Here is a 13,242-nt window from a genome sequence, read left to right as displayed (position 1 = left end):
TGCAGAGGAAGCCTGTTTTCGTACTCCAAGCGATAGGCTCAGCCATTAAAACATAATACACGAAAAAAAATGTTGCTCTAGCGAAGCTCCTTCCCCCCCCCCCATTTGGAGAAATGAAGATGAGCACGTTTTATTTCCTGATCCATTACTTATTCTCAGAATTATCATGTTTAAAGCAAACATTTCTTCATAAAACACCTTTCCTTAAGATTCCACAGCAAAAAGTCCTCTGTCTCTACAAAAATCACATTTCTGTTGTAATTCTAATGCTGTTTGATCACTCCCCATCCACTTCCAAAAAAGAAAAAAGAATCAGTCCTGCTTATAGCCTTGGTTGGTTAAAATATGACTTGAACAAGAAAATGATGCATAACTCTAGGATGGATATAAAATTAAAATTAATTCAACTATAAAATACACGGCCATAATAAAGGACAGTTTTCAGAAATCTTTTCGACGAAACAGCGTTCAATTTAATGAAACTACAAAAAAAATGTGTAACACATACCGCGAAATAAAGCGTGTAGCTCTATGATAAAACAGAAGAGCAATTGCACATGCTTACCTATTACAAGCAAGCAATATAAAACATTTTGCAAATGTTGTGGATTGAAGTTGAAGTGAGAGTTAAGTAAATATATTTAGGTAACATTAGTATGTATATCTTCATGAACTAATTTACACAATTTTCACAAATTATTGACAAGAAATGTATGACAGAAAAAAGATCTGTCAGTTAATTTTAAACGACAGGCGGAATTTTCAGTATTTAGAACCAAAGGTTGCCAATGTCGATAAATACTTTTTAAAATACTTATATAATATACCATTAATTAGAGGATTTACAACGCTTATAGATATTTTCCATGTATATTTAAGTCATAAAATAACATTAGGTTTAAAGTCAGTGGAATAACAATTATCCTTGATATAGTGAATTTTGTTAATTATGGAGATCACCTAATGAATTACACAGCTGAAGAGATTCATCTTTGGGCTCGAAGAGAAAACGATGACAAAAAAAAATCCAAACAGATTTTGGATTTGACGACCTTTAATATACAAGTTTATAAAACGTTATGGGATGTTACACTAGTCAGGATCCCTTTACCCCATGCGAGGGAAAACACGAAACAAGGTGTTTCCCTCCCATGTTAAAATATATATTTATACGTGTGTGTTTTGTTATACACGACCACCTCCACGGAAAGGAAATGAATGTTGTAAATCCACAGACTTACCGCAGTCCCAGTGGGGGACCTTTTAAAAGTATAAATTTTGTTTTCTTTTCTATGAACTAATCTGTGGTCTTTTTTCAACCAGTCTCAACCAAGAGGCATGCCATAGGTTAGTTTTACTTGACCTCATCCAATCTGAATCACGTTTCTTTAGCTAACGACTCCACATTCTTGGCCCACTTTTTATTCCTAAAATTTTCATTGAGTTTTTCCTTGAAATTTATGTTATTTTTCTGTTGTAAAACTTTAGTTATTTTATTAAAGAATCAAACATTAACTTTGTTTTCATGTAAAATGACAACCAAAACGCAAGGTAAGATCCTTAAACTGAAAACCATTTGAAATACTCTTACTTTTCCCATGGTTAGTTCTATGTCCATTCGAGAGTAGAATAACCAAGACACCTCTTTATTTTGGACAAGGATGAACTTCTAATGTAATCTATTAAGATCTAGCGTTATAAGTTCGAAGATACACCAATGTGCCTCTGTACTAGTTTTAGCCCAATATCCAATCTTTATGCATCCAGACACAGAACAGATGCTTCAGTTTGAATGTATGTATGCATTTAACTAATACTCCTTTATGAACTGACTGGGCCTCTTTACTCCAATAATTGACAAATCAACAGCAAAATCTTCATAAGTTGTGAGTCACTTTGTTCCCACGTACCCAGAAATATATTTAATGTTTATTTATATCACAAAACTGTAATTGAGATGTTTATTTTCTATTTTGTACTAAGCTACACGACGGTTTTCTCCGACAGATAGATTAGAATACTGTTTCTCATACTGTGTTACGCATACCACTGATAGTGATCACGAAAGGGACGCGCAAAGTGAAATGGGAGAAGATAAAACGATTTGTTTTTGTTTTTGAATTTCGCGCACAGCTACTCGAGGGCTATCTGCGCTAGCCGTCCCTAATTTAGCAGTGTAAGACTAGAGAGAATGCAGCTAGTCATCACCACCCACCGCCAACTCTTGGACTACTCTTTTACCAACGAATAGTGGGATTGACCGTCACATTATAACGCCCCCACGGCTGAAAGGGCGATTATGTTTGGTACGACCGGGATTCGAACCCGCGATCCTCAGATTATGAGTGGAACGCCTTAACCCACCTGGCCATGCCGGGCCTAGATAAAACGAAGTAAGATTTTTAAAATCCTTTTTTTTTCATTGTTGTGATTAAGAAACATTTTTAATGTTTTATGCATTCGAATTTTGTGAATGCTAATTACTAATACTAATAAAAACAAAAAATAAATATTATAGCTAAAGATGTGTCGTTTCGTATTCGTTTTCAGCATCTGAATCATCGAGGAACGCGAATTCATTCTAAATCTGAAAAGGGGAAAGCCAGCTTGAAATATTTAAGAACCGGGCAACTAAGGAAAATACAACTAGTCAGTCAACACCAGTCACTACCAACTCTCGTCAAGTCAGTCAACACCAGCCACTACTAACTCTTGTCAAGTCAGTCAACACCAGCCACTACCAACTCTCGTCAAAATGAATTGTGGAATTTGACTGTTACTGTCATAACACACCCAATGTCTCAAAGGTCGTTACACAATGTTATAATTATTATTATTTTGCGGTAACGGAACGCGAACCACGAAAGTTCTGTGTGTTAATTATTGGGCGGTACTTGGTCTGTTATTTAGACGGAGGTGGATGATGGTTCAGACACTTTCTAAACAGTACTTATATTACTACATGTGAAAATTTTTATCCATATTGTATTAGCTTCCACTAATGTTTTAGTGTTTTGCTTTGTATGCAGAACTTTCAGATATATTTAAAGTAATATTTCTACCAAAGCAGACTGAATTTTCCTAAACCTACAATGAGGTCATAGGTACAATAACATTCATATATATTTTAACATAAAGTTGAAATTCACACCAAGATAATTTCTAAAGTCATAAAACAATTTCCTTCTCTCAGGATGTACACAGAATAAGAAGAAAAAGAAAGAAAGAACAGTTTTCAGAACCTTCCAGGAACACCAAAACGCAGACTTTATTACCTATTCCGTTATCTGTATCTTCTTGTTTATCGTTGTTTTCTTTCCTAAGAAATTCCATGTGGTTGAATTGAATATTTATTACTGGGCGGTTGAAGCTTTTGAACCTACAGGGGCGCAGACGAAAAGCGTGACAAGAAATGCACATAAGAAAGAAAATGTATCCCCCTTCTTTGTCTAAATGGTACAAACACTGTGTAGTTTTCTGGTCCAAAGTCAGTAAAGCAAAAATTTAAAGAACAACATATTTTCCGAAATTACCATTGTTAACTGAGCCCCTACACTCAACATTATACTATAGAAATTACGAGTCACTAGTCAAATAAACATGCAACCTTGCCGCAAACAAAGATAAGTTTTTAATCCTCTAGTAACCTAATATCTTACAAGTTTAAAGAAGAAACAGTGCTGGTACTTTGAGATAGCTGAAACACTTAAAATGCGTGACACTGAGCAGACCTAACTGGAATGTTGACAACATCTCAGTCGACGTAGGCCTGCAAAGTTCATGTAATCTCTGTAGTTAAAAAAAACTGTGAAAGTAACCCAGATTTGTGGTGCGTCGAAAGATAAAAGATATCAAATTTAAGACATTTTCTACTGTAAGTACATTTTTAACAGAACAATATTCAAGTGATTTAGTTATTTCCCTATGTATGCCATTTGTTTTCTTTCAATTCGTTTCCGAATTCTTATATCTTTACGTGATCTGAAAAATCCGAGATACCAATTGTGAAAATTTCAGCAGTTGCATTGAAATCGCACATTGTTTAATTTTCATGTTTATTTTATTACGGAATTGATCATTTTAACCTGACCGATATCTTATGCACATATGGGCTAAATAGGCAAGTCAAGATACCCTTAGGGTTTAGATATAGCATCCCTGGGTTTTAGCTACTGACAAGGTAGCCAGTTAGTAGTACCCATCCCATGATGGTTATTTTTGACTTTACAATGAATATATAAAGGATTGGCTGTTACTTTTATAACGCACCCAGTGGTAAAAATGTGAAGCTCATTCAGTGGTAACGCAGCGCGAACCTTTGGCCACACGATCTATGGTAACTAGACTTGGCCACGTTTTACCTATTCATTTTGTTTTACTCTTTTATCTAGAGTTTTTGTTACGAATGTAAATTTTTCTTATTATTTAAAGAGTTGATCGTATATAAATATACATTATATAAGTATAAATACATTCCAAAAGCAAGAATGCTTTATAAAGTTGCTCTAAAATATTAACATTACCTTCCTATTTTGCACCTTTTATTCCCCCATGAAAACATCTTCAACAAGCTGAAAATAAATCGCTGGTCACAAATCCCTATCGCCAGAGGTAGAAGGACTGTTTGTTTGTTTGGGAACAAAACGACACAATGAAATATCTTAGCTTTGTCCACAGCAGGGAATCGAACCAGAATTTTAGTTCTGAGCCCATAAACTTATTGTGGCGCTGTCCCACCAGAGGAATAATCTTTTCTATTATTGCCAAACTGATGACATGATATAATAGGCTTAGTTCACTTCTTCCACTTATCAAGAAAATGTTTTACAAAAAAGTTTTAATACAAGCTGTAAATATTAATATACGATCTTAATCTTGGAACCTTTAACTAATTATGTCAGACAGAAGGTAACTTTGAATTAAGCACGAGCAATGACAGATGAGACACAAGGCGATTACGAAGAAACAAGAAACGATATATAAAATGCTTATAGCTTAAAAACTACTTGTCTTAGGGGAGATAAATTTAACTAGAGGCACATAATGAAGCATAAGTTCACATTACTGTTTGTTTGAAGTTAAGCACAGAGCTACACAAAGGGTTATATGTGCTCTGCTCATCACAGGTATTGAAACTCGGTTTCTAGTATTGTAAGTCCCCAAACACGGATAAACACACTCACAAATACGGATTGCGTGAATGGGCTATTTCAGTCTACGTCATGACGATTATAAGAAAGTATGTTGTTTTTAATACAGATATAAATATTACAATTACTGAAATGTACCAGTTGCTAAATTTGTTAACTTCAGATCAGCTTGGTTTTCCAGCCACTTGACAACAGGTAAATAAGGTTTGTTTGTTTGTTTTTTTAATTTCGTGCAAAGCTTCACGAGAGCTATCTGCGCAAGCCGTCCCTAACTTAGCAGTGTAAGACTAGAGGGAAGGGAGCTAGTCATCACCACTCACCGCTAACTCTTGGGCTACTCTTTTACCAACGAATAGTGGAATAGACCGTCACATTATAACGCCCCCACGGCTGGGAGGGAGAGCATGTTTGGTGTGAGGAGGATTCGAACCTGCGACCCTCAGATTACGAGTCGAACGCCTTGACACGCTTGGCCATGCCGGACCAGGTAAATAAGAAATGGTGTTATTTTTTTTACCGTATAAAGTTAAGTCATTGTATAATAGTTTTTTCAAGACTCTGCCTATTGACTTTTAGATGACTACTCGTATCGTAGATGTTTGCTATCCTTCTATGGGAAAAAGGGCAAGAAAATGATTTTGGTTGTGAACTTCGTGAAATGTTATTGGGTTTACGGCCAAAATTATTGTTAAGTGAGAGGGTGCCATCTGTTGAAATAATGCGTACGTATATGTACGTAGCTATACTAGTTACCAAGCTGATTTGATAAAAGTAGGTAGATTGTTTGATCGAAGGTTAATGTTAATTAAAGCTTCGCATTTTAAGCAAAACTCTACACGTAATGTTAATATACGTATGTGACTATTTGTATAATAAATGCAAGGTTCAAAATACTAATATAGGTCGTAACTTTCGTTTTTCTTTACACACTTACTGTCATCAGTACTGATGTACCGATATATTTGTGTTAGTTTAACCACATGTTTAAGAATGAGGGCTGAGAAATAAAAAACAACAACTGTGTTTTGTCCACTTGCACTTCACCTTTTGACCTTGAATACATAAAATCATAAAAATTGCACCATAAAGACATAAACGTTTCTGCGGCATTCTTTCGAAATTCTTGAATAGTTACAGTATTTTAAGACTAAACTTGCACAATACAGTTGTACGTGAGTGTTTAAGTGTTCCTTTATATCATGCACATGATCCCTCTCATAATCTACCTCCGTTTTAACACCATCGACTAATAGTAGGTGTACATGTTACTGTTTGCTTAGAGATTAAAAATACGTTAAATTGTTCGAAATATGGTAATTCAGAACTCTCGTAGAAGTTATATTTAACATAAGCACTGAAATCAATATATGTTATACAAGCAGAGAAAGAAAGAAGGTAAATGCATCCCCGAGTTCAGTTGGTGATGAAACTGACCTTTATGCTTAGTTTTTGAGAACATTAGAAGCAAATTGTTCAAAAATACTTTAAATTGTGAAGTTTTCAAAAAGAAACGAAACAGTCCATATGATGAAAACAGTCAGTAGTTACTATACGACAACTTTTAACAACTAGGTGACGATGTGTTATTTCGGAGCACATGCTCAACTTGAGGTCCCCATTTTTTCATTTGTGTGAATTCTGTAGATTAAAGTTTTTATCAAACAAATTAAAAACTCCACTAAAATAAGGTATTCCACAAACATATCGATTATTATGCCTCTCAAAGTTACATGGTGCATGTATCCAATGTGTTATCAAACACTGTGTTTTCAATAACTTAGACATTTTTTTCCATTCGTAACCCATTGTAAAACGAAAAAGACCGTAACTCCAGTATCAATACAACCAACATAATATTACTAGTCCTTGTGTGTGTCTAACGAATTTTACTTGTTCTTTGAAAATGAAGAGAACTTCTCTGTTAAACATGTTATGAAGCATAAAATCTTTGATTGATAATTTGTTTTGTTGTTAGATACAATGAGCTATCTTTGCTCTTCCCACTGCGGGTATCAAAACTTGATGTTTTGAGCTATAATCACATAGACTTACCGCTAAGCACCAGGACGACACAATATTGGCAGCTCAGTTTATTTACTTATCATTTCATCTATTTACTTCTTCCCTAACGTGTAAGAGTTCCTTGTTACAATCAAAATAATAATAACTATAAATGTATCCTTTTAGCTAACCTTTAAAAACATCGTTTGCCATGGACCATAAAATATTCCACACATATCTATTGTTTACATGCAACTGTAAAATGCTTCTTGGATCTAATATTATGTTTTAAAAGTCAGATGATAAAAAAAACAATTGACGCGAGTAATAAACTTTAGTTGAATAGTAATCTGTTCAGAGCCATTAGTTGAATGGTAATCTGTTCTACGAAGAATACTCAGTCAAAACTGGTTAAGTACATTTTAAGCACAGAAAATACCACAGTAAAATTCCATTCATTCCGACAATACTTATTTGGATTAGTCCTTCCTACACTTGAAAAATGAGTTTTCCGTATGTTAGGCCTGGTGATACGAGTTGCAATACATCATTGTCAGATTTGGCTAATCCAAGTTATGTCAGATTTGGCTAATCCAAGTTATATGTGGAACGGTGGGATGCTTTGTCTTCTTTCGAGAATTGCTTTTCCAAACTGGGCTGACATTGATAATGTCTTGTCCATCTTTCAACTTTTACCTAACCTAATGTTCTGAACGGTACAGTTATCAGAAGAACTAAAGTAACGTAGGCATTTACAGATAAAGTCTGTTTCCTTCTAGAGTTCAGTTTACAAACGTTTTTTTTTTTAAAACACTTATATTGTAATAACATTTAACTACGATAAGATATTATAATAAAAAAATTAGAGTTTAGTACTTTTTGTATTTATCAACAATAAAACTTTACTATTCTTATAACATTAAGATCTAAAAACAGTTAGCATAAAAAATACAACAACGAAAAACATTTCCAATATAAAGACATATGTTATATAAATCTATAATGAAAACATCTTCATGCAATAACTTCTCAAACCTTCAACTACAATTTAATCCGCATAGTAAGAATGAATTGGTTATTAAATAAAGCATACTACCTCTTTGACGTAGAAACATAAGGAAATGTTAAAGTTTCTGTAAATCATTTAACTAGGTATTTTTCTATTAATAAATTAAGATCTTTCATAAACCAGTCTATACCATCAACTGTTATTTTTAAAGCCACGTCTCGAGCCGGACAGAACTAGGCATGGCCATGTGGTTAAGGCACTCGACTCATAATCTAAGGGTCGTGGTTTCGAATCCCTATCACACCAAACATGCTCGAATGATACACGATATGTAGTTTATTTCATAACGTTAAACAAATTGTATTACTTAGTTCACTTGACGTGACTTGGAGAATACATAAATATATATAAGGGCTAGAATATTTATCTAATGTCGTTTGATTGATTAAATACTCTTAAAATATGGTTGGCATCACGATGTCCATACTTTCTCTGTCAAACACCATTCGCTTATTCGTACAATACATTTACTTGAATTTAACAAATCTTTTTTTCACAACACGGTTATCATAATACTGATAACCCATGATCGTCGTGGACGCGTTATAAAAGGCGATCAGTCGGTAAAGGATTTGCCGTTATACGTTCATTTTGATAACTACGTGTGTTTCAGTTTAATGCATATGACGTATAGTGTTGGATGTGTACTGCGCATGTCCTGCCCGTTCTCTAAATTCGTAGAAAATTCTTGAGAGTAAGAATCAACAACATACGTTTTGAGAAAACACTGCCTTCTTTTCGAACAGTGTTGAAAGTTCGAGAATCTCAGGTGATTGGTATATAAAACCAACACGCTGAGAAACAATTAATATTATTATTAGTCAGCTATAGTAAGTACACTATAGGCCTTGAAAGCTATAATTGTGATTAACGCTTGTTATTCGGAAAAGTATAGAATCTGACCAGAAACTTTTATAGATTTCGAACATTAGAAACCGTTCAACTTCAGTAAATTACTTCATTTGAAGACATTAAATATCTTCTTCAGCAAGAAATGAACTTATAACTAAAAAAAAAATAACAAACAATCCTTATACGTTTCAACATTTCTTGATCACAGCACCCAACTTAACATGGAGATACAGGAGGGCATGAAAAAGGTCACTGGGGGGTCAAATCCTCTTTTACTTAAACATTATGTCTTTCTTTACAGTAGTGGTACTTTTACGTATTTGTATTGCACTTCTAATGTTTATAATGTTAAAAACAAATAGAAACACAATTTACTGTCTTTTGTTACAAAAAGGTTTTTATTTCGCCCATTCCACCAGACAGATACTAAACTTAGTGACTAATAAAATAAAGCATATTGTAAACATAGATTTTCGAGGTGTGGAATTCTTCTGTAAATGACACTAAGAATAACTAGATATGAAAATATAACAGAAGAAATAATATTCTTCTACTGACCTAACTGCTGGAAATTGTATCAGTACAAGCATGTTGTGAAGAGTGAATAAAATATTGAAATAAATTGAATTTTCGGATAAAATTATAACATCAAAGTTATTACATAAAGTAAATGTTGTTTCAAAACGACCTTAACCGAAAATTAACCAGTCTTGCACCTAGAACATAGCATTCAGTTTCATTGTTTTAATATCTTCCTTATTTTTTTCTGAATGAGATTAGATAAATCAATAGTACAGTAATGTTATATGGGCGATCTTAAAACTGATGTTACATAAACTACGTGCAAAAGAAAAATTAATTATTTCTGAAAGAAAAAACGAATGTTGAAATATACGTTGAAAGGCATTGCTAAAAATATTGTGGTGAGTGTGCATTACAAAAAGACAGTTGCAAAACGTGAATGTCTCAGAGTATTGTATCACACTATTGTAGAGGGCATTCCCTTAGAAATGAATGTATTAATTACACTTTACGTCATAGCCTTGTCTAGCAAAGTTATGGTTCAGTGATCCGGAGTTGTCGCCCTTACGGTGTTATATGGTACCCTAACATCTGCACTACCTGAGGTTCGATTACAGGTTGAACGTGATCTAGTGTGCCAGGTTGTGGACTACAACTTTCAAGGTTCAAGCTGTGTTACACGACAACAGACCACGCTCCACAGTTTTAGTTGTAAGGGCATTATATTTTCAATTTACTCCCGTTTTCTTTGGTTAAGAGTCGCCGCGTAGGTAGTTTTAAGTTACGCTTGAACTTCGAGGTCTCTGACAGGCCACTTAACTTCATGGGTCACATAAGGTACTATTTGTTTTGTTTTTGAATTTCGCGCAAAGCTACTCGAGGGCTATCTGCGTAAGGTACTGTTTAAGCTACAAATACCAAATATCAATATTCGATATCCTGTCCAATGAGATAATGAAGTACAAACATCTTTAAAACCGAAATAATAAAAAAAAACTCGCTAGCTACTGATAGTCATGAGGTAATTTTTAACGCCTAGCTATCCATTATAGGTAACTATTATAGAATTGCAGTACACTTCTAATGAAATCATATGCTACACTATACTTTTCTAATGGAAACCTAAATGAATTTTTTTCACATTGTTACTTTCATATTTCTTTTTGGTGCCCTGATGTAATAATATTTTTGATTAACCTATATTTAAATACAGTAATCCCATGCTTTCTACATTGTTGAGTTAACTTTAGATGACATGTTAATACACTACTTGGTTTATAAATAACACAGAATGTTGACGTGTTGTTTTTTTATTTAGCTGGCATTAAGTAACATCGGTAATTTGAATTTCTTTCAACTTGAGCGCAAATTTTATTTTTGTTTGCTTTATCACGTAAAAAGAAAACAGAAACTCAAAATTTTAAAATTCAAATAATGGAAATAATATAATTATTCTTCAAGGCATGTTTTAAGTATTCAATAGCGTAAATTTATTTCAAACATAAGACATTATTAGAAGTCTTCAATAAAAACAACTGTCTCTGTTATACTCACGCCAAGACAACTGTGAGCATCCAGTTGTGATACTTGTCCGATCGTGCCAAACGAATTCGGTGACGCTTCACAACAACAGACAGGAACTGTATAAACACCACTGTCCTTTGATGAATTGGGTCCCGTGTTCGACAAAAGTTTCCTACAGCGTTCGCAAGTAATTTTAGACATTGTCAACCATTTCATCGCTTAACCATGATAATTAATATTCGACTGTCAAGCATGAAAAAATCATTTTAAATACCGTCTTTCCATAACAAATCATATTATAATTAACTCCATTTCATCATCATCTTATGAAAACTCAGTTACTTGCAAGAAAAAACTAGTTTAAAATCTAAATATTATTATTTCAATTTAAAATTCATACACTAGATGGCACAGGACTAGATATGAATACAGGGCACGTGGGCTTTGACAAAGATGACAGGTACAGTGATCATAAAAGACGAAGCTGTACTGTTTCACTCAATATCCGAGTATTACATTGGTTATCGGTGTTTGATCTTCTAAAATGGGTTTAGTAGTCTAGTATCCTAGAGTGATTTAGAATAACTGAAACAATAGTCGGATAGATTCTGGTCATCAAACGATCGAACTTAGAAAATTCAAGAGTTGGGCACAAGAAACGTCTATCGTGATTAGTGTGCATATGGCACAATGAAAGTCAGAAACAGATGGAAAAAAAGAAGCGGCACACCATTGGCATAATGTGACACTTTCTGTCTCTTCTACAGCTGAAATTCTTTCAATATTGCTTTTGTCTTTCCAAACGTTGTTTCCGTACACATACACTCAGCGTGTGCTAAAGGTGGCCTATTTAAATAAACATTACTTAGAGTCTCGGGCACGAACTCCACCCTCACGTTCTTCGACTTTTGTGCCTCACAGAACGAAATGCGCACGTACGTTTGAAGTCAATATCAAAACTCCTCGACTTCTAACCAATAAAAAACAAGCAAGTCGTCATCCATTTTCTAGCCAATGAAAGGAGTATACAGCCTAACGTCACAGGCGATATTGTCCGTGAGCGCATACCATACCTGCGGGTGGTAACTGGGATAACGTTCTTCTCGGGACCAGAGAATCAAAAGGTCGGAAATGTGTTTTATTTTGTGTGTTGTGGAAAGAGGAAAGGTCTGAAAGCAAAGTCAAACTTGATAAAGAAAAAAAAAAACAGAAAGCGTTAAAATTTCCTAACAGTTACGACTATTGTCGCTTTGAAATACAAAGTTGGTCCATTCAGTTTCACAATCAAGTAAATAGTTTCTGTCACAGTAACAACAAAATGTTTGATGTCTACTTGCACTTGGAATTGAGGACGCTGACGTTATAAAAAAAAACCTTTTAGCGTTAACAATAGATCCATTTTGTAAAGATAACACTCAGCACTGTCGTGACCGTAGAACATTTCTAGAACTATTTTAATCGTTCTTTAGAATAAAGTTTAATTATAGCAACTATTTAATTATAACACAGTTATTTTCATATTAACCAAAATAATCATTTCAAGAGTGAACACTGTATTTATATGTATATTTATATGCACACGTATACATACGATTATAATTATATATAATGCCTCCCGCTAGTACAGCGGTATGTCTTTGGATTTACAACGCTAAAATCAGGAGTTCGATCAGATAGCCCGATGTGGCTTTGCTATAAGAAAAACACACACAATTATATATAAAAAACATGAATATTCATGCATATATATAAATATATGTATATCAAATATTGCCTGCCTTTAATTTCGAGTTATTGTCAAAATGCTTTGTCAGACATTAATAAAAATTAAAAGTCAATAAAATAACAGTTGTGGATCTTAAAGTTACAAAAATTAGGTCTTTAAAACTTATTAAAATCTTTAAAGTTACGAAAATACTGTCTTTTGAATAATGTAAATAAAAAAGTTCTTCTGGAATTTGTAACATTTCATTACTTAGAATGAATGAAACCAGTAAATCAAAATATAAAGAGTTAGACAGAAAAACAGATAAAAAATGAAAGCTAGAAAAGAAATTGCATGACAGAAAGAGAGAAATATGTAAAGGAAAAGATTGAAAGACAAATAAGTGAAACGGAGAATCA

At 33.8% G+C, this 13,242-nt stretch overlaps 1 protein-coding gene across 1 annotated transcript in view; it reads right to left on the bottom strand.

Moving 5' to 3' along the window:
* The window catches only part of LOC143223248 (uncharacterized), a 35,765-nt gene extending 23,704 nt beyond the window's left edge, over positions 1–12,061 (bottom strand). The window contains exon 1 of the mRNA XM_076450951.1: positions 11,149–12,061. Coding sequence (XP_076307066.1) covers positions 11,149–11,334 — 186 coding nt within the window. The 5' untranslated portion in view covers positions 11,335–12,061. The remainder of the gene's footprint in view (positions 1–11,148) is intronic.
* Between the last annotated feature and the right edge of the window lie 1,181 nt (positions 12,062–13,242).

The sequence above is a fragment of the Tachypleus tridentatus genome, chromosome 8, assembly GCF_004210375.1.
Source record: "Tachypleus tridentatus isolate NWPU-2018 chromosome 8, ASM421037v1, whole genome shotgun sequence".
Lineage (NCBI taxonomy): Eukaryota > Metazoa > Arthropoda > Merostomata > Xiphosura > Limulidae > Tachypleus > Tachypleus tridentatus.
The sequence above is the reverse complement of the archived record's forward strand: the minus strand, read 5'-3'. Positions and strand labels throughout refer to the sequence as shown.